The 21,860-nt window shown below is 42.8% G+C and overlaps 1 protein-coding gene across 3 annotated transcripts in view; it reads left to right on the top strand.

Moving 5' to 3' along the window:
- Window positions 1-21,389, top strand: part of LOC120021394 (ubiquitin carboxyl-terminal hydrolase 20-like) — a 39,667-nt gene extending 18,278 nt beyond the window's left edge. The window contains exons 17-25 of one of the 3 annotated variants that reach the window (XM_038965148.1): window positions 717-897; window positions 1,158-1,284; window positions 7,465-7,634; window positions 7,951-8,032; window positions 8,273-8,381; window positions 9,703-9,805; window positions 10,157-10,225; window positions 12,235-12,398; window positions 19,050-21,389. In XM_038965148.1, coding sequence (XP_038821076.1) covers window positions 717-897; window positions 1,158-1,284; window positions 7,465-7,634; window positions 7,951-8,032; window positions 8,273-8,381; window positions 9,703-9,805; window positions 10,157-10,225; window positions 12,235-12,392 — 999 coding nt within the window. In that variant the 3' untranslated portion in view covers window positions 12,393-12,398; window positions 19,050-21,389. Of the gene's footprint in view, window positions 1-716; window positions 898-1,157; window positions 1,285-7,464; window positions 7,635-7,950; window positions 8,033-8,272; window positions 8,382-9,702; window positions 9,806-10,156; window positions 10,226-12,234; window positions 12,399-19,049 lie in introns of those variants that run through there. The other 2 variants (XM_038965150.1, XM_038965149.1) reach the window with 2 other exon arrangements.
- The last annotated feature ends 471 nt before the right edge of the window (window positions 21,390-21,860 follow it).

The raw sequence follows: 21,860 nt of genomic DNA, 5'->3' as shown, positions 1-21,860 counted from the left end.
CTGTGGTTGCTCTCGATCCAATACCATAGACAGTGAGACAGACCTGCCCAGCAGTTCCGACTTTGTTTACAAAGACAATACATTGCAATTTTTTTACTGGAGAAATACTGCACCAAACACCCTAGTTAAAGTAAAATTGCGCAATTAACATCCTCGGCCAAAACGTAAATTCAAGAAATCTGTAATTAATTTAATCTGCGATTCATTCTGGGGATTTTGAGAAAGTGAAATAGGCTTCCGTGTCTACAGTGTCTCATGGGGGATGAACATCTTTAACCAAACGCGGAATCAGTTAGAAAACACACCTACCAGACTGAAGTCTAGTTTTTCTTATGAGCAACAGAATAACACACGTGCCAATCGGCGTGTTCAGTGGCTCTTTAAATGGGAGTGTCTATTCTATTATCTATATATCTATGGTTTCAATAGGTTTCCTATAAAGTGTAATTTAAAACAACTGATATTCCCACTCAAGTCAACATTCTCTGATGTGTAAACCTCTAACCATCTTTGTGGTACCTTCCCAAAGTAGAAATTTCAATTTTAGTACATTTATCAGTTCCAAAAAGTCACTTTCTGACCAAATCTGAGCAAATATGTATGGAAGGTTTCATTCAAATCAAAAGGGGTGCAGTCAAAAAGTGATTGAAATCAAATGGAACCACCTTATAGATATCCTGAAAGAAAATTCTTCATTATGAAAATTCTGTTTTCAGATCCTGTGCATCCACCTGAAACGTTTTCGCCACGAGGTGATGTACTCCTTCAAGATCAACAGCCACGTGGCCTTCCCATTGGAGGGCCTCGAACTCCGACCTTTCCTGGCCAAGGACGGCCCCTCCCAGATCACCACCTATGACCTGCTGTCCGTCATCTGTCACCATGGCACCGCAGGCAGTGGGTGACCCTTGACTGAATTACCTAACATTAAAGACTCCCTCCAGCTATTTTTGAAATGTTTGTTTGGCTGATATTGGTTGTGATTCACCGCAGCATAGTCATAGTGTGTCGGGTGTTTTCTTCATAGCTTACTATCTACATTTCTGCAATTCCATTACTCAACCTCTTTTTCACTGCCTCCCCCCTCTCTCTTCTTTCTTCTTCTGTCTTTCTCCACCTATTCTCTCTCTCTCTCGCTCTCTTCCCCTCCCTCCTAGGTGGTCACTACATAGCATACTGTCAGAACGTGATTAACGGTCAGTGGTACGAGTTTGATGACCAGTATGTAACGGAGGTCCATGAGACGGTGGTGCAGAATGCTGAGGCCTATGTGCTTTTCTACAGGTGAGACTTCAACCTTCATTATGTAAAAACACTTTAAATGTTTTAATGTTTGGTTGAACTGAATAATGTATTTGATTTTGTGTATGTGTGTGTGTATACGTGTGCTTGTGTGGGCCTGTGTCTGTGCATACACGCAGGCAGATTGCGATTTGAGTCTTTTCCATCTTACCGTAGAAATGCATTGTAATGCAGCCATCAATACACTCCTATCCCCCGTGGACTGGTTCGTATCTAAAACATCCATTCAGGCTGCAAAGGTGTCGATTCGATTTCCTCAACTAGATTGAATGGTGAGAAGGTGGTAAAAAACAGGGAAAATATGCATACTTTCTTTTATGAAACACCATTTTCCACCACCATGCTAAAGTGGCTAATGCCTAGGAATGCTAGTCACGAATGTTGCGTATCGCGTTCAGCCAATCACGTTGCAGCATTCTGTTGTTTACACCTGTTTGAACGCAGGGCGCAACATCAGGAAGTAGCATTAGCCACTAGCATGGTGGTGGAAAATGGTGTTTCATAAAGAAAGTACACATACTTTCAGTTTTCTTTTCTGCCTTCTCGCTATTCGATCTAGTTAAAGAGGAAATTTCCTTCGCCTCCAACCCCTTTCGATGCGTGGAATGGATGTGGGTGTGGCTAGGTCTACATAAGGGTGCTAATTTAAAAAGCTCTGACGAAGGCCGTGAGGCCGATGCGTAAAGCTTAATAAAGATCAGTGATACGATCAAAAGCAGTATGCGGGTTCCTTCTTCTTTTTCTTCATTTTATCCGGCTGTTGCCATGCACCTGCAAAAAAGATAGCTCAGATTTGACTTTACAAACAACAAGAGGGCTTAATTGGAGTTTATTTCTTCGGAGCCTAGACCTATATAAAATAACTTAACTGGCTGAGGTAGGCTATGAAGCTTAACAGCCTAATAGAAGTACAATTTTTTTTATTAGGTCTACTTACAATTGCAACTGGTCAAAAATGTAGCATCCTACATAAAACAATCATTTGAAGAAAAAAAGTCTGCACTTTCGAACTAAAACAATGTAACTACCGTAATTTCCGGACTATAAGCCGCTACTTTTTCCCACGCTTTGAACCTCGCGGCTTATACAATGACGCAGCTAATTTATGGATTTTTCCCGCTTTCACAAATTCATGCCGCCAAAAAACTGAGCACCGTCACATAATGTGACGTAAATCGAGCGCGCTCAAACTTCCCATCATTCTGATTACGGTAGTCATTTTGTCACCCTCATCATGGCAATGACACGGAGAAATGCATATGATGCAGCTTTCAAGTTGAAGGCGATCGATCTGGCTGTTGGAAAAGGAAATAGAGCTGCTGCACGGGAGCTTGGCCTTAATGAGTCGATGATAAGACGTTGGAAACAGCAGCGTGAGGAACTGACTCGGTGCAGAAAGACAACAAAAGCTTTCAGAGAGAAGAAAAGCAGATGGCCCGAACTAGAAAATGAGCTTGAAGACTGGGTCAACACACAGAGCAGACGGCCGAGGTGTTTCAACTGTGCAGATCCGACTGAAAGCCAAAACAATCGCCACCGCAATGAAGTTTGAGGATTTTAGAGGTGGACCATCGTGGTGTCTAAGATTTATGAGACGTAAAGGCCTGTCCATCAGGGTACGAACGAGTCTGTGTCAGCAGCTCCCTCCCGACTACGAGGAAAAAGTTTCAAACTTCCGCAAATTCACTGGTGCAAAGATAGCGGAGCATTCCATCGGCCCGCACGACATCATAAATATGGATGAGGTTCCTCTGACGTTTGACCTGCCTCTCACTCGGACTGTCAACAGTAAAGGCGAATCATCCATCACGCTGAAAACAACTGGGCATGAAAAAACGCACTTCACCTGTGTTCTGAGCTGCACGGCATCGGGAGAAAAGCTTCCACCGATGTTGATTTTCAAACGCATGACGATGCCAAAAGAAAAATTCCCGAGAGGAATTGTTGTGAAAGTCAACAAGAAAGGATGGATGACGGAAAGCCTAATGCATGAATGGCATACGGAGTGTTACGGCAAGCGACCGGGAGGATTCTTTCACAAGAACAAGGCATTGCTCGCGTTGGACAGCATGAGGGCCCACATAACAGATTCTGTGAAAGAAGCCATCGAGGACAAACTCAATTCCAGTTGTGATTCCTGGGGGCACAACAAAGTATTTGCAGCCACTCGACATCAGTGTAAATCGTGCATTTAAGGTGGCGCTCCGTGTTCAGTGGGAGGCTTGGATGACAAGTGGGGAGAAATCCTTCACTAAAACGGGCCGCATGCGAAGAGCAACTTATGGTCAAGTCTGCCAGTGGGTCCTGACAGCGTGGAGCATTGTCAAAAGATCCACTATCATCAACGGGTTTCGAAAGGCTGGACTGCTGCGTGTTGAAGAGGGCAGCATGAGCTCAGCGGGGAATTTGCCTCCGGATGAAAGTGACGAGAGCGACAATGAAAACGATCCAACATCGGATGAAGCAATTCTGAGGCTATTCAACTCCGACACCGAAGGAGGTGACTTCAGTGGTTTCAGTGCACAGGAGGAGGAAGATAGTGACCAATGACTTTCTTGGTAGGCTACTGTTTACTGCTATTTTTTATTTTTTTGTTACAAGCCGTGTTTCGTTAAAGCCTATTTATTTTTGTTACAAGCCGTGTTTCGTTTAAAAGCCTATTTATTTTTGTTTAAAGGCTGTGTAAAGTTCATTTGTTTCAATGTACCGGTAGGCACCTGCGGCTTATAGACATGTGCGGCTTATTTATGTACAAAATACATATTTTTTTTAAATTCAGTGGGTGCGGCTTATATTCAGGTGCGCTTAATAGTCCAGAAATTACGGTAAAAAGAAAGCGCGCATTTGTAATTCCCAAGCTCTAAAAGTAATTGGAAAGGTAGATACAATATATGTATACAGTATACAGTATATGTAATACATTTCTTACCGAGTCGTGATGCCCGCAGATTTGCCTTTGCCGATCGCTCATCATCTTCATTCATCAGTGAGTCAATGGCTAGAATAGTCATTGACTCACTCGCGCGTTGAAAAGGAACGAGATGGCATCACAATCCATGCCAGGTACACCGGTGAGCTCTGGAACTCCACCTCCGACAGGCAGAGTCAACATACAGTACGTGATGGGTTCGTCAGGTTTTCGGTTCACCCTGACATTTCCATTCCTCTTCTGACAACAGAACTTGACCAACTGCTCACCAGGCACAGCAAGGGCCGCCCGGACAGTTATGCTGTTCTGCTATTCCAAGGATGTGTAACCGAAGAGAGAGAGGCACAGAATACATAGCCTTCCCGCTGTGGCCATCTATTTCAGCACCGTTTCGCGCTGCTCTGAGACAAGCAGAAACAAAAAATGTCAAATATTCCATGATATTCTTAAGATATGTGTTGACTGAATATAAGCAAGTGATGTCTGCTAAATAATCAAGTTAGGTTTCTCCAGAATTAAATCATTCTAAATAACTGGCTTGATTTACAAATTAGTGAGTGTCTCACCCCATGTTCAAGAATCCCCAAAATGCCGTTACTTTTTAAACAAAGCGATTATTCTTAATTAATTTAGAATTATATGAAGGCCCCTTAGATATTCTCACAGATCCTAATGGAAAATGCCCCTTAGATATTAATATATAGTCCTCCGATCCTCTAAATGTAATTATTGGCGGAGAGTTACATCATAATTTATTTTTCTTTTTAGATATACTGTTAAAAATTGTGTAGGTCTTATTTATTTAAAGAGCATGTTGAAGTTAGAAGCAAAAGCCTACAGAATTAGGCACTTCATTTTTTTAATCATTTAATTAAGGAAATGTGTTCATTTGTTTATTAGGCTACTGTGCAGTCTACAATACATACTGTAGTTAACATGGGACTCTTCAAATACCGATGTTGATTTAGTTATGGATCCTTAATGAATTACTATGGGAATAAATATCACTAATTTACAGAAATATTGGAACAAAGTTGTCTAATGAAGGCAAACCATTTAGAATCCTCCAATCCTGTAGCCTACTCCCAACCATCATGTTGAACAATCGCCATAATTTCCATTCCATCCTAACGGAAACCCCGAGGGTTTTGTTTTTTTGTTTTTCTCTGAATAGAAACACGAATCAAATTAATTAAGCCAAATTTCTTAAAATCAATCCCTTAAACTATGTCATTACAAAAAAGGTTTTAAATTCTCTGGTAATGCCAATACGGAGTACTATCTAATGTTTCTCAAAGATGCCATATCAAACTAGCAATAACTTGCAGTAACTGAAAAAATGGCTTAGAATGAAATGACGTGCCACAGAATGGTGTGCCGCAGCAAGGTGTGCCGCAGTATGACGCAACTTTTAAAGGAGGAACAACTGTCGGTAGAGTTATTAAAGTGAGTATGCGTAGATAATAAACAGAGTAGCAGCAGCATAAAAGGGGGGGGCAATGCAAATAGTCTGGGTAGCCATTTGATTAGCTGTTCAGCTGTTCAGGAGTCTTTTGGCTTCGGAGTAGAAGCTGTTGAGAAGCCTTTTGGACCTAGACTTGGCGCTCTGGTACCGCTTGCCGTGCGGTAGCAGAGAGAACAGTCTATGACTAGGGTGGCTGGAGACATTGACAATTTTTAGGGCTTTCCTCTGACACCGCATGGTATAGAGGTCCTGGATGCCAGGAAGCTTGGCCCCAGTGATGTACTTGGCCGTACGTACTACCCTCTGTAGTGCCTTGCGGTCAGCGGCCGAGCAGTTGCCATACCAGGTAGTGATGCAGCCAGTCAGGATGCTCTTATTGGTGCAGCTGTAGAACTTTTTGAGGATCTGAGGACCCATGCCAAATATTTTTCTCCTGGAGGGGAATAGGTTTTGTCGTGCCCTCTTCACATCTGTCTTGGCATGCTTGGACCATGTTAGTTTGTTGATGTGGACACCAAGGAACTTGAAGTTCTCAACCTGCTCCACTATAGCCCTGTCGATGGGAATGGGGGGAGTGCTCGGTCCTCCTTTTCCTGTAGTCCACAATCATATCCTTTGTTTTGATCACGTTGAGAGAGATAGGTTGTTGTCCTGGCACCACACGGCCAGGTCTCTGACCTCCTCCTTATAGGCTGTCTCATTGTTGTTGGTAATCAGACCTACCACTGTTGTCATCAGCAAACTTAATGATGGTGTTGGAGTCGTGACTGGCCATGCAGTCATGAGTGAACAGGGAGTACAGGAGGGGACTGAGAACGCACCCCTGAGGGGCCCCCATGTTTAGTAACAGCTTGGCGGATGTGTTGTTACCTACCCTTACCATCTGGGGCGGCCCGTCAGGAAGTCCAGGATCCAGTTGCAGAGGGAGGTTTTTAGTCCCAGGGTCCTAACCTTAGTGATGAGCTTTGAGCTCACTATGGTGTTGAACGCTGAGCTGTAGTCAATGAAAAGTATTCTCACATAGGTGTTCCTTTTGTCCAGGTGGGAAAGGGCAGTGTGGAGTGCAATAGAAATTGCATCATCTGTGGATCTGTTGGGGTGGTATGCACATTGGAGTGGGTCTAGGGTTTCTGGAATGATGGTGTTGATGTGGGCCATGACCAGCCTTTCAATGCACTTCATGGCTACACACGTGAGTGCTAGGGGTCGGTAGTCATTTAGGCAGGTTACCTTAGTGTTCTTGGGCACATTTTGGTATTACAGACTCAGACAGGGAGATGTTAAATGTCTGTGAAGACACTTGCCAGTTGGTCAGCACATGCTCGGAGTACACGTCCTGGTAATCCATCTGGCCCTGCGGCCTTGTGAATGTTGATCTGTTTAAAGGTCTTACCCACATCAGCTACGGAGACGGTGATCACACAGTCGTCCAGAACAGCTGATGCTCTCGTGCATGTTTCAGTGTAATTTTAGTAATTTAGCTCGCCTGATAGGCTTGTGTCACTGGGTAGCTCGCGGCTGTGCTTCCCTTTGTAGTCTAATGGTTTGCAAGCCCTGCCACATCCGACGAGTGTCAGAACCGGTGTAGTACGATTCGATCTTAGTCCTGTATTGACGCTTTGCCTGTTTGATGGTTCGTCGAAGGGCATAGCGGGATTTCTTATAAGATTCTGTATTAGAGTCTCGCTCCTTGAAAGTGGCAGCTCTGCCCCTTAGCTCAGTGCAGATGTTGCCTGTAATCCGTGTGTGTGTTTGTGTTTGTCCACAGGAAGAGCAGTGAGGAGTCGGTGAGGGAGAGGCAGAAGGTGGTGGATTTAGCTAGCATGAAGGAGCCAAGCCTGCTGCAGTTCTACATCTCAAGAGAGTGGCTGAACAAGTTCAACACGTTCACTGAGCCAGGGCCCATCAGCAACCACACCTTCCTCTGCCAGCACGGAGGTCAGTACTGTACTGGACCTACCACCACAACCCATCCTAAGCATCAACCACTCTCGATCCATATAAGACCTGGGCTCACTTCAAGTAGTACTTGTTTTCTTTCAAATACTTTAAGCTGCACTTGATTGAGCTTCCTGGCGCAGTGGAAGCAGTAGAGTACTGAGTAGTCCCAAAAGTGCAAACTCTGTCCATCTGGTCTGAGGGCCTTTCCTGTTCAAGGTATTCTATTTCTGTCCTCACTAACCCCACCTTTAGGACCCAAGCACAACCACTTTCAACCCCAATTGAACTAATCTCCTACTTGTGTTTTGTCCAGGGATCCCGCCCAATAAGTACCACTACATTGACGACCTGGTGGTGATCCTGCCCCAGAACGTGTGGGAGTACCTGTACAACAGGTAAGATGAGACTCGCTCCTCAGTCTGTCTGACTGGCTGTCAAACTTTTTATCTTCCTTCCTTTCTGTCTGACGGACTGACTGACTGACATGGTGAAGGAGTTCAATGGTCTATAAATTCTGTCTTTTCTGTCTGTCTTCCTGTCTTTTCTGTCCGACTGTCTTCCTGCCCACCTGTCTGTCTGGTTGTCTGTCTGTTCATCAGACTGTCTGTCTAACAGACTGTATATCTGTCTCCCAGTTTTGGAGGAGGTCCAGCAGTGAACCACTTGTACGTGTGTGCCATCTGCCAGGTGGAGTTAGAGGCTCTGGCCAAACGCAGGAAGGTGGAAATAGACACCTTTATCAGGGTAAGAGGTGTTGTGTGTCAGTGTTTTTCTGCATCAAAAAGGGGCTTAAGTGGTTGGCATGGCACGGTCAGTGTGGTTGAATTTTAGAGAACATTTTAGAGGCCCCCATCTTGCAGTGTATAAACATTTTTGAATTCCTTTTTTTTTGTTGCAGTTTTAAAGCACATTTCCTGCAATTTGGTACTGAACAAAAATATAAATGCAACATGCAACGATTTTACTGAGTTGCAGTACATATAAGGAATCAGTCAATTGAAATTAATTTATTAGGCTGTAGTCTTGGGATTTCATATGACTGGGCAGGGGTGCAGCCACGGGTGGGGTTGGGAGGGCATAAGCCCACCCACTGGGGAGCCAGCCCAGCCAATCAAAATGAGTTTTTCCTCACAACAGACAGAAATACTCCTCCGTTTCATCAGCTTTCAGGGTGGCTAGTTTCAGACAATCCAGCAGGTGGAGGTCCTGGGCTGGCGTGGTTACTCATGGTCTGTGGTTGTGAGGCCGGTTGGACGTACTGCCAAATTTTCTAAAATGACATTGGTAGAGAAATTAACATTACATTCTCTGGCAACAGCTCTGGTGGACATTCGTGCAGTCAGCATGCCAATTGCACACTCCCTCAACTTGAGACATCTGTGGCATTGTGTTGTGTGACAAAACTGCACATTTTAGTGGCCTTTTATTGTCCGCAATACAAGGTGCACTTGTGTAATGATCATGCTGTTTAATCAGCTTTTTGATATGCCACACCTGTCAGGTGGATGGATTATCTTGACAAAGGAGAACCGCTCACTAACGGGGATATAAACAGATTTGAGAGAAATAAGCTTTTTGTGAGTATAGAACATTTCTGGGATCTTTTATTTCAGCTCTTGAAACATGGGACCAACAATTACATGTTGCGTTTATATTTTGGTTCAGTGTACACATTCTGCCATGGACCTGAGAGAAAATGTTGCCGTTTTAAAGCTCATTTCCTGCAATTCTATGCATTTTGCCATGGCTAATGCTGTGTTCTTTTGCTCAAACATAATAACAACATCTGTACAGATAAGTTAATTGTTTTTGGAGTTTTCAATTCTCCCTGACTTTCTAGCTTTTATTTTGGTGATTGTTAGTTCTCGAAGATAATATTCTAAAAGAAAATATATAGATCCATTCATATTTTCTAAATACGTTATGTGGTTTAGTCGTTTAAAGTTTACACAAAGCATTTTTCCATTTCCTTTTTTAAAAACTGTTTAGTTATTAAGCGGCCCGCCCAAGGATTTCAATGGACGAAAAACCCCTGTGTGTTTGTGCCCTCTCTCGGTCTCTCCAGTTGAATAAAGCGTTCCAAGCGGAGGAGGCTCCTACAGTCATCCTGTGTATCAGTATGCAGTGGTTCAGAGAGTGGGAGAGCTTTGTCAAGGGCAAAGACAATGGTAGGGTTCTATGAGAATAGATACCAGGCATTATAGTACCAACAGAAGCTAAGAGCTTATTTACCTCAGTACCTCAGTACACCATCATTATCATATTGTATCCTCTGTGCAGACCAGATATGCAATAATAATATATGCTATTTAGCAGGTGCTTTTATCCAAAGCGACTTAGTCATGCGTGCATACACTTTACTTATGGGTTGGCCCGGGAATCAACCCACTATCCTGGCGTTACAAGCGCCATGCTCTACCAACTGAGCTACAGATGAATAAATACAGTCTGCAATGTTCCTCAGTAACAACACTAAAGCTTTTGTTGGTGTTTGTTTATGTTGGTCATTGTTTTCTCAGAGCCCCCTGGTCCTATTGACAACAGTAAGATTGGTGTCATGAAAGGGGGACACGTACAGCTCAAGCAAGGTAAGCAGTGTATGCTCATACATATTCACATTGTGTGGGTTGGTTGGTCGGTCTTTGGGTGCGTGCGCTCCTGTGTGTATTGGAATACACCGTGTGTGTGTGTGTGTGTGTGTGTGTGCGCGCGTCTGTACACATAGTGTACAAAACATTATGGACGCCTACTCTTTCCTTGACAGACTGACCAGGTGAATCCAGGCAAAAGCTACGATCTCTTATTGATGTCACTTGTTAAGTTAAATCCACTTCAATCAGTGTAGATGAATTGGAGGAGACAGGTTAAAGAAGGATTTTTAAGCCTCGAGACGGTTGAGACATGGATTGTGTGTGTGTCATTCAGAGGTGAATGGTGGGCACGACAAAAGATTTAAGTGCCTTTAAACAGGGTATGGTAGTAGGTGCCAGGCACACAGGTTTGTGTCAAGAACTGCAACGCTGCTGTTTTTTTTACGCTAAACAGTTTAATGTGTGTATCAAGAATGGTCCACCACCCAAAAGACATCCTGCCAACTTAACACAACTGTGGGAAGCACTGGAGTCGGCATGGGGCAGCATCCCTGTGGAATAGTTTTGACACCTTATAGAGGCCATGCCCTGATGAATTGAGGCTGTTCTGAGGGCAAAGGGGGAAGGTGTTCTTAATGTTGCCTTTTTCCACATGTTACGTCGCTCCACAGCTATTTTCAGGTCTCCAGAGTTTTTCGATCAGGTTCAAGTCTGGGCTCTGGCTGGGCCACTCAAGGACATTGAGACTTGTCCCGAAGCCCCTCCTGTTTTGTCTTGGCTGTGTGATTAGGGTTGTTGTTCTGTTGGAAGGTGAACCTTCGCCCCAGTCTGAGATCCTGAGCCATTTGGAGCAGGTTTTCATCAAGGATCTCACTGTACTTTGCTTCGTTCATCTTTCCCTCGATCCTGACTAGTCTCCCAGTCCCTGAAAAACATCCCTACAGTGTGATGCTGCCATCACCACCATGCTTCACCGTAGTGATAGTGCCAGGTTTCCTCCAAACGTGACACTTGGCATTCAGGCCAAAGAGTTCAATCTTGGTTTCATCAGACCAGAGAATCTTGTTTCTCATGGTCTGAGAGTCCTTTAGGTACCTTTTGGCAAACTCAATGCGAGCTGTCATGTGCCTTTCACTGAGGAGTGGCTTCCGTCTGGCCACTCTACCATAAAGGCCTGATTGGTGGAGTGCTGCAGAGATGGTTGTCCTTCTGGAAGGTTCTCCCATCTCCACAGAAGAACTCTAGAGCTCTGTCAAAGTGACCATCGGGTTCTTGGTCACCTCCCTGACCAAGGCCCTTCTCCCCCGATTGCTTAGTTTGGCCAAGCGGACAGCTCTAGGAAGAGTCTTGGTGGTTCCAAACTTCTTCCATTTAAGAATGATGGAGACCACTGTGTTCTTGGATTTTCAATGCTGTATAAATGTTTTGGTACCCTTCCCCATATCTGTTCCTCGACACAATCCTGTCTCGGTGCTGTACGGACAATTCCTTTGACCTCATCGCTTGGTTTTTGCTCTAACCATGCACTGTCAACTGTGGGAACTTATATAGACCTTTCCAAATCATGCCTTTCCAAATCATGTCCAGTCAATTGCATTTACCACAGGTGGACTCCAATCAAGTTGTAGAAACATCTTAAGAAAGATCAGTGGAATCAGGATGCACCAGAGTTAAATTTCGAGTCACATAGCAAGGATTTGAATATTTATGTAAATAAGGTATTTTCATACATTTGTTAATATATTTTTTTGCAAAAATTTCTAAACCTGTTTTCACTTCGTCGTTATGGAGTATTGTGTGTAGATTGAGGGGATACAACAATTTTTTATCCATTTTAGAATAAGGCTGTAACATAAAACAATTTGGGAAAAGTCAAGGGGTCTGAATACTTTCCGAATGCACTGTATATCAAATAGCTAAATGACCAAATGATCCTTGTGGGGTACTCCTAATGTTTGATATACTCTGTGTAGTGTATGTTAACACGCCTTGGTGTGTGCCCCTAGGGGCTGACTATGGTCAGATCTCAGAGGATACGTGGCAGTATCTCCTCGGTATCTATAGTGGAGGGCCTGAGATTGCAGTGAGACAGACAGTGCCGGCCACCAACACAGACAGCCTGCATGGAGAGAGGAAGATAGAGGCAGAGACCAGGGCACTCTGAGAAATGGTGAGTTACAGCACACACACACACACACATACAAGCACCCAATACACACGTTGTGTTTATAAACATATACAGGTAAGCACACATAGAAACAAGCACATTCAATCATACACATACAGTGCATTCAGAAAGTATTCACACTCCTTCACTACTTTCACATTTTTGTTGAAAGTGTTACAGCTTGAATTTAAAATTGATTCAATTTATTTATTTTTGGTCACTGGCCTACATACAAACAAGCACACTCAATCATACACATACACTACCCATAATGTCAAAGAGGAATTATATTTTTAGACATTTTGACAAATAAATTTAAAATTTAAAATGTCTTGAGTCAATAAGTATTCAACCTTTTTATGACAAGCCTAAATAAGTTCATGAGTAAAAATGTGCTTAGCAAGTCACATCGTAAGTTGCATGGCTTGACTGTTTGGAGTAATAGTATTTTAAAATGTTTTTTGAATGACTACCTCATCTCTGTACCCCACACATACAATTATCTGTAAGGTCCCTCAGTCGAGCAGTGAATTTCAAACACTGATTCAACCGCAAAGACCAGTGAGGTTATCCAATGCCTCGCAAAGAAGGGCAGCTATTGGTAGATGGATAAAAAATAAGTCAAAAAGCAGACATTGAATATCACTTTGAGCATGGTGAAGTTATTAATTACACTTTGAATGGTGTATCAATAAACCCAATCACTACAAAGATACAGGCGTCCTTTCTAACTCAGTTGCCGGAGAGGAAGGAAACTGCTATTGATTTAATGGCTGATTTAATGGCTGTGATAGGATAGAACTGAGGATGGATCAACCACATTGTAGTTACTTCAAAACATGTATCCTGTTTGCAACAAGGCACTAAAGTACTAGTGCAAAACATTTGGAAAAGCAATTCACTTTTTGTACTGAATAAAAAGTTTTATGTTTTGGACAAATACAAAACATTACTTAACAAGTCACATAATAAATTGCATGGACTCATTTATTTATTGACTCAGGGGTGTGAATACTTTTGTGTGTGAATACTTTTGTAAATGAGATATTTCTGTATTTAAATTTCAATGAACTTGCAAACATTTCTAAAAACATGTTTTCACTTTGTCATTATGGAGTATTGTGTGTAGATGTGAGATGTTTTATTTATTTTGAATTTCATTTTGAATTCAGGCTGTAACACAACAAAATGTGGAATAAGTAAAGGCCGAGCAATTGCCGTAACAGGCAGTGATGCAACCAATCAGGATGCTCTCGATGTTGCAGCTGTAGAACCTTTTGAGGATCTCAGGATCCATGCCAAATCTTTTTAGTTTCCTGAGGGGGAATAGGCTTTGTCGTGCCCTCTTCACGACTGTCTTGGTATGTTTGGACCATGTTAGTTTGTTGTTGATGTGAACACCTGCTCCACTACAGCCCCGTCGATGAGAATGTGGGCGTGCTCGGTCCTCCTTTTCCTGTAGTCCAGAATAATCTCCTTAGTCTTGGTTACGTTGAGGGATATGTTGTTATTCTGGCACCACCCGGCCAGGTCTCTGACTTCCTCCCTATAGGCTGTCTTGTCGTTGTCGGTGATCAGGCCTACCACTGTTGTGTTGTCTGCAAACTTAATGATGGTGTTGGAGTCATGCCTGGCCATGCAGTCGTGGGTGAACAGGGAGTGCAGGAGGGGACTAAGCACGCACCCCTGGGGAGCTCCAGTGTTGAGGATCAGCGTGGCAGATGTGTTGCTACCTACCCTCACCACCTGGGGGGCGGTCCGTCAGGAAGTCCGGGATCCAGTTGCAGAGGGAGGTGTTTAGTATCAGGATCCTTAGCTTAGTGATGAGCTTTGAGGGTACTATGGTGTTGAACGCTGAGAGTTAGTCAATGAATAGTATTCTCACATAAGTGTTCCTTTTGTCCAGGTGGGAAAGGGCAGTGTGGAGTGCAATAGAAATTGCATCATCTGTGTATCTGTTGGAGCGGTATGCAAATTGGAGTGGGTTCTAGGGTTTCTGGGATAATGGTGTTGAAAGTAAGCCGTTACCCACCTTTCAAAGCACTTCATGGCTACGGACGTGAGTGCTACGGGTCTGTAGTCATTTAGGCAGGTTGCCTTTGTTCTTGGGCACAGGGACTGAGGTGGTCTGCTGAAATATGTTGGTATTACAGACTTAATCAGGGACATGTTGAGAATGTCTGTGAAGACACCTGCCAGTTGGTCAGCACATGCCCGGAGCACACATCCTGGTAATCCGTCTGGCCCCTCAGCCTTGTGTACGTCCGGAACAGCTGATGCTCTCATGCATGCCTCAGTGATTTTTTGCCTCGAAGCAAGCATAGAAGTGATTTACCTCGTCTGGTAGGCTCGTGTCACTGGACAGCTCTCGGCTGTGCTTCCCTTTTGTAGTCTGTAATAGTTTGCAAGCCCTGCCACATAAGATGAGCGTCGAAGCCAATGTAGTATGATTCAAACTTAGCCCTGTATTGACGCTTTGCCTGTTTGATGGTTCGTCGGAGGGCATAGCAGGATTTCTTGTAAGCTTCCGGGTTAGAGTCCCGCACCTTGAAAGCGGAAGCTCTACCCTTTAGCTCACTGCGAAAGTTGCCTGTAATCCATGGCTTCTGGATTGGGTATGTACTAGAGGTCGACCGATTAATCGGAATTTCAAGTTTTCATAACAATCGGAAATCGGTATATTTGGGTGCCTATTTTTATTATTATTATTTTTTACACCTTTATTTAATCTTTATTTTACTAGGCAAGTCAGTTAAGAACACATTATTATTTTCAACGACGACCTTGGAGGCAGAACGACAGTTTTTTAACCTTGTCAGCTCGGGGGATCCAATCTTGCAACCTTACAGTTAACTAGTCCAATGCTCTAACACCTGATTACATTGCACTCCACGAGGAGCCTGCCTGTTACGCGAATGCAGTAAGTTAAGGTAAGTTGCTAGCTAGCATTAAACTTATCTTATAAAAAACAATCAATCAATGACTGTCATTGCTCCAATGTGTACTTAACCATAAACATCAATGCCTTTCTTAAAATCAATACACAAGTATATATTTTTAAACCTGCATATTTAGCTAAAAGAAATCCAGGTTAGCAGGCAATATTAACCAGGTGAAATTGTGTCATTTCTCTTGCCTTCATTGCACGCAGAGTCAGGGTATATGCAACAGTTTGGGCCGCCTGGCTCTTTGCGAACTAATTTGCCAGAATTTTACGTAATTATGACATAACATTGAAGGTTGTGCAATGTAACAGGAATATTTAGACTCATGGATGATAAAATACGGAACGGAATAAACATTTTGTTTTCGAGGTGATAGTTTCCGGATTAGTCAAAGGTATATGGTTTAGAGAGAAATAGTCGACGCGTTATAATTCCTGTAATAACTTGCGGCTGAACTTGAAAGGGGTTCCTTCGTTATTTTACGGTTCATGTCTTCCATAGAGAATGTCTTGATCTACTTCAAATAAGGTCTGTGTTTCGCGGAGGAGCAGACTGACAGGGGACCATGCAGACAAGCTCTGCTTTCTGCACTACAACCCAAAACTTCTTAACTGGGAATATTGAAGACCCATGAAAGCTGGTGGTTCGTTTTAACATATGTTCTCATGTTATTTGAGACTAAATTGATTTTATGTATTATATTAAGTTAAAATAAAAGTGTTCATTGTTCATTCAGTATTGTTGCAATTGTCATTATTACAAAAATGTGTGTGTGTGTATGATATATATATATATATATATATATATATATATATATATATATATATATATAAATAATCGGTATCGGCTTTTTTTTGTCCTCCAATAATCGGTATCGGCGTTGAAAAATCATAATCGGTCGACCTCTAGTATGTACGTACAGTCACTGTGGGGACGACGTCCTCGATGCACTTATTGATAAAGCCAGTGACTGATGTGATGTACTCCTCAATGCCATCGGAAGAATCCCGGAACATGTTCCAGTCTGTGCTAGCAAAACAGTCCTGTAGTTTAGCATCTTCTTCATCTGACCACTTTTTTTAAAGACCTAGTCACTGGTGTGCTTCCTGCTTTAATTTTTGCTTGTAAGCAGGAATCTGGAGGATAGAGTTGTGGTCGGAATTACCAAATGGAGGGCGAGGGAGAGCTTTGTACGCGTCTCTGTGTGTGGAGTACAGGTGATCGAGAATTCTTTTCCATCTGGTTGCACGTTTGATGGAAATTTGGTAGAACTGATTTAAGTTTCCCTGCATTAAAGTCTCCGGCCACTAGGAGCGCCGCCTCTGGGTGAGTGGTTTCCTGTTTGCTTATTTCCTTATACAGCTGACTGAGTGCGGTCTTAGTGCCATCATCTGTCTGTGGTGGTAAATAAACAGCCACGAAAAGTATAGCTGAGAACTCTCTAGGCAAGTAGTGTGGCCTGAATTTATCACAATATACTCTACTTCAGGCGAGCAAAATCTAGACTTCCTTAGATTTCGTGCACCAGCTGTTGTTTACAAATATGCACAGACCGCCCCCCCTCGTCTTACCGGAGTGTGCTGTTCTATCGCGCCGGTGCAGCGTGTATCCCACTAGCTGAATATCCATGTCGTCATTCAGCCACGATTCCGTGAAACATAGGATATTACAGTTTTTGATGTCCCGTTGGTAGGATATTCGTGATCGTACCTCGTCTAGTTTATTGTCCAATGATTGCACGTTGGCGAGTAGTATTGATGGTAACGGCAGCTTTCCCACTCGCCTTTTCCGGATTCTGACCAAGCACCCGGCTCTTTGTCCTCTGTACCTACGTCGCTTCCTCTTGCAAATAACAGGGATGTCGGCCCTGCCGGGTGTTTGGAGAATGTCTTGTGCGTCTTGTTTGTTGAAGAAAAAGTATTTGTCTAATCTGAGGTGAGTGATCGCTGTCCTGATATCCAGAAGCTCTTTTTTGCCGTAAGATACGGTTGCAGAAACATTATGTACAAAATAAGTTACAAATAACGCGAGAAAGCCACATGATAGCACAATTGCTTGGGCGCCCGTAAAACTGCTTCCATTTCTTCCTGCGCCATTTTAGAGTCCACCTGTGGTAAATTCAATTGATTGGACATGATTTGGAAAGGCAAATATCTGCAGCATTGAAGGTCCCCAAGAACACCGTGGCCTCCATCATTCTTAAATGGAAGAAGTTTGCAACCACCAAGAAATCTTCTTAGAGCTGGCCACCGGCCAAACTGCGCAATCAGGGGAGAAGGGCCTTGGTCAGGGAGATAACCTAGAACCCGATGGTCACTCTGACAGAGCTCCAGAGTTCCTCTGTGGAGATGGGAGAACCTTACAGAAGTACAACCATCTCTGCAGCACTCCACCAATTAGGGCTTTATGATGGAGTGGCCAGATGGAAGCTACTCCTCAGTAAAAGGCATATGACTCCCCACATTGAGTCTCAGATCATGAGAAACGATATTCTCTGGTCTGATGAAACCAAAATTGAACTCTTTGGCCTGAATTCCAAGTGTCATGTCTGGAGGAAACCTGGCACCATCCCTACGGTTAAGCTTGGTGGTGGCAGCATCATGCTGTGGGGATGTTTTTCACAGCAGGGACTGGGAGACTAGTCAGTATCAAGAGAAAGATGAATGGAAGAAAGTACATAGAGATCCTTGATGAAAACCTGCTCAGGACCTCAGACTGGGGCGAAAGTTCACCTTCCAGCAGGTAAACAACCCTAACCACACAGCCAAGACAACGCAGGAGTGGCTTCAGGGCAAGCCTCTGAATGTCCTTGAGTGGCCCATCCAGAGCCCGAACTTGAACACGATCAAACATCTCTGGAGAGACCTGAAAATAGCTGTGCAGCGACGCTCCCCGTCCAACCTGACAGTACTTGAGAGGATCTGCAGAGAAGAATAGGAGAAACTCCCCAAATTCAGGTGTGCCAAGCTTGTAGCGTAATACCCAAGAAGACTCAAGGCTGTAATCGCTGCCAAAGATGCTTTAACAAAGTACTGAGTAAAGTGTCTGAATACTTATGCAATATTTCAGTTTTTTAATTGCAAAAATTCTAAAAACCTGTTTTTGCTTTGTCATTATGGCGTATTGTGTGTAGATTGAGAAAAAACTAACAATTTCATCAATTTTGGAATAAAGCTGTAATTTAACAATGTGGAAAAAGTAAAGCGGTCTGAAAACTTTCCGAATGCACTGTATATACATATACACACACACACACACCACTCAGGTCTAAGGAGAAGGCAGCATAAACATGACCATTTTTCCTAAACACTTCAGTACTGGACCTCTTGGCTCCTTTAACGGTCTGGTACCATTGTTCTCACGTAGCTCAGGTCGTTCTCATGAGTTACTACATTCCTCCATTGTGGGATAGGGTGTGTGTGGTTAATGGGTGTGCCTGAATGTGAAAAGATCAAGGAAGGCAATGCACTCGATGTAGTTAATAAATATCTTGTAATTCTGGACAACTGTGTTTGCACAACCTGAGATTACAGATACTGTAACTAGATTGCACATTAAGACGGAGGGTAATTGGTCTTGCACATTAAAACATGCAATTCTACAAAGAAATACTTAATCCACCAGAATACACAAAATTCAAGTCCGTTTCCCTTTGCCCTTGATGTATTTTCCTCTTTTTCTAAGAATGTTTTCTTTCCTTCCCTTATAGGTTGACTGTGTTTGACTCCCCTGTACACGAGCCCTCACTGGAGCTGAGGGGGTTGATTTGCACCTGGGTGAAGAGAAGCCTTATTGTGAGCACTTTGTAAAATGTAGCAACGAGCCTTGTTCTATTACCTGTGCAGGAAGACATATTGGTCAATTATCATCATAGTGTAGTAGAAAAGGTGTTATTTATTGAACAAACTCTTAAGATGTTTTAGTAAGAAAATATACATTGCGTGACACCATGTCTTCGAAGCTGTTTTGGTAGTTGCAGTAGGTTGGTGACATCAAAAACTCAATTGCTGCTGTACTACTGTAGTAGGTGTGTCATATCGTTAATGGTGTCCTGCACTCGGACGAGAGGCAGAGGGGGGGAAGGGAATGGCGTGCCGAGGGGCGTGACATCATCAGTGTTAATTGCTACTTGACAACTCGGGTGAACTTGTACTAATCTTTTTTTGCTGCAGGCCCCAAACAACAAACATTCAATGACTACACGTTTGTCACTCTGAGACAATGGAAGAGGATGGATGTAAAAAAAAAAATTTTTTTTTTAAAAAGGCTGTTCAGAGCGTGTTGAATGCTGCGATCTTGTTGAACTGTTCCACTCCCTTTCCGAGGAGGACTGCAAAGTTTTCAGATTGTCGTGACTCGTGGCGTCTCTTCGCATAGTCGATTTATTTATTTAAGTCATACAGATCGAGGCTTATCCCATCAATAACCCTTAGTAGTGTAAATGTACATACCGTATGAACAAGCAGACTAGGTTATTGTCTCTCTCTCCATTCCTTAGTGTAGGAGAATAGACTGGTCCCAGGTCTATTTGTGCTGTCTTACCAACCCTCCGTTGCCGGCAGCCCCAGTTTAGGATAGGAGGAGAGGAAAGAGAGGGGGGAGATCCCGTCCACCTGGAGGGGTAGGTGTGGAAGAGGTGTAAAGAGGTGTGTCGGTCACCCGTCTAAAGTGAGTGTTGCTCAGATGTCCATGTCTCGTACTTCTCCTCAGCTCAGCAAAACTCCATATCCCAGAATTCACCACTCCCCCAGTTTACTAGCCTGCACCTGTCTGCACTCGTCTTTCTGCTTGGAAAATATGGGCGGCAGGTAGCCTAGCTGTTAAGAGCGTTGGGCGAGTAACCGAGAAGTCTCTGGTTCGAATCTCTGAGCTGACTAAGTGAAAAGTCTGTCAATGTGCCCTTGAGCAAGGCACTTAACCCTAATTGCTCCTGTGTGTTGCTCTGGATAAGTGTGTCTGCTAAATGACTTAAAATGTAAAATATCATAATCCCCCTCATCCCTCTCACCAGAAAGGTACAATTACCTTTACTGTGCATGTATATACTGCACGCTAAAACAGAGGTTCAAACTTGTTTTTTGTTTTTGGTAGGTAGGACGATGTTATGTACTTTGACAAGAGATGATGCAAGTGGTGATGTCATTATGAGCTTCCCCTGATTTCCCTGAGTATGCCAACTAACCGTTTAATGGTTAAATGACATGCGTTCAAGCGTGTCAATGGCAACTGTAGCAATGCTATGTAATGGATGCTGTCTAGTCGGTCCAAACAGTGTTTGAACCTAAAAGTAGAGGTTTGAAAAATATCTGAGTGATTCTGTGCTGCCGTGCTGGTAAGTGGTATGTCAGTGTCCAAAGAGTAATTATGTCATTTTTTAAAAAGATAACTTAATTTTTCCCCCCTTTTTTAAATATATATATATATATAATGTATATACTTTTTTTGTACTGTATTTTTGTAAATTCTGTACAGATGTGAAACCTCCATGTCTGTTTGTTTTTTTATGGAGAAGTGCAATGAAACATTTCTGGCTGTCTATCTGTGCTCAGACACCTTAGCGTTATTATTGTTGTTGTTATTAGTATTAAAGTCTGCTGATAGGTTGCTAAGCATTGTACATTTGTTATGACAGTGGACTACAGTGACGATCCTTGTGCTGCAGTATTATTCGAACGTTTTTATAACGCTATGTGATACTTATCTTAATTCACCTCACTTCTGAATTCCTGCTTGTGTTTATGTTGGGTTGTTTGCACACACACACACACACTCGCGTGTAAGAGTTTTATTTTCACTTGTTGATGATTTAACATTAAGACATTGCTGTGGTGGAATTGATTGCGTAGATAATGACTCGCCTCTGTCTTTATCCAAAAGAATAATAGTAATTAATCAACTTGTTTTTCAATGGCGATAGTGTCTGTCATGGTCACAGTAATGATGATCTATTGATGCTGTTTGTCTTCGGTGGTACATCCAAACTCAGATGAGTGTCTGTAAAACTGATGTAATGATTATATGATTAAAAGGCTTCTTTCATTTGCCTGTGTATTTTGGTGTGTAATCATATTTTCACACTTGTTTTCACACATAGCCGCAGTCCAGTGTTGAATTAGAACCAGGAGATATTTTTGCAAAAAAAATAATATATATTCATATTCCAGAGGTCTTACTGGCATCTAATTTAATAAATTGTCTCATTCTGAACTAGGACACAATATGATAAATGTCTCTCATTTTGAAATATTGTTGACTACTTATCTATCCCACTGCCACACCCCAAAGTATACACTAATTAGTGGTTTAATATATGGTTATAATGATCAGCGCTAACAGACTGCCATCTTTTAAGATATTTCATAATAATGAAAGAGAATGTTATGATTCATAATCTCGGTATTAAAATATCATTTTTAATGTTGGAATGATGGCCAGATCAATAGGTAATCTGGAAGACCAGACATTTAGGGGCATTTAGAGCCACTGATCCCTTATGCTGCATGCTGGGTAAAATAATCTA

The sequence above is a fragment of the Salvelinus namaycush genome, chromosome 26 (assembly GCF_016432855.1).
Source record: "Salvelinus namaycush isolate Seneca chromosome 26, SaNama_1.0, whole genome shotgun sequence".
NCBI classification, from domain to species: domain Eukaryota; kingdom Metazoa; phylum Chordata; class Actinopteri; order Salmoniformes; family Salmonidae; genus Salvelinus; species Salvelinus namaycush.
The sequence above is the reverse complement of the archived record's forward strand: the minus strand, read 5'-3'. Positions and strand labels throughout refer to the sequence as shown.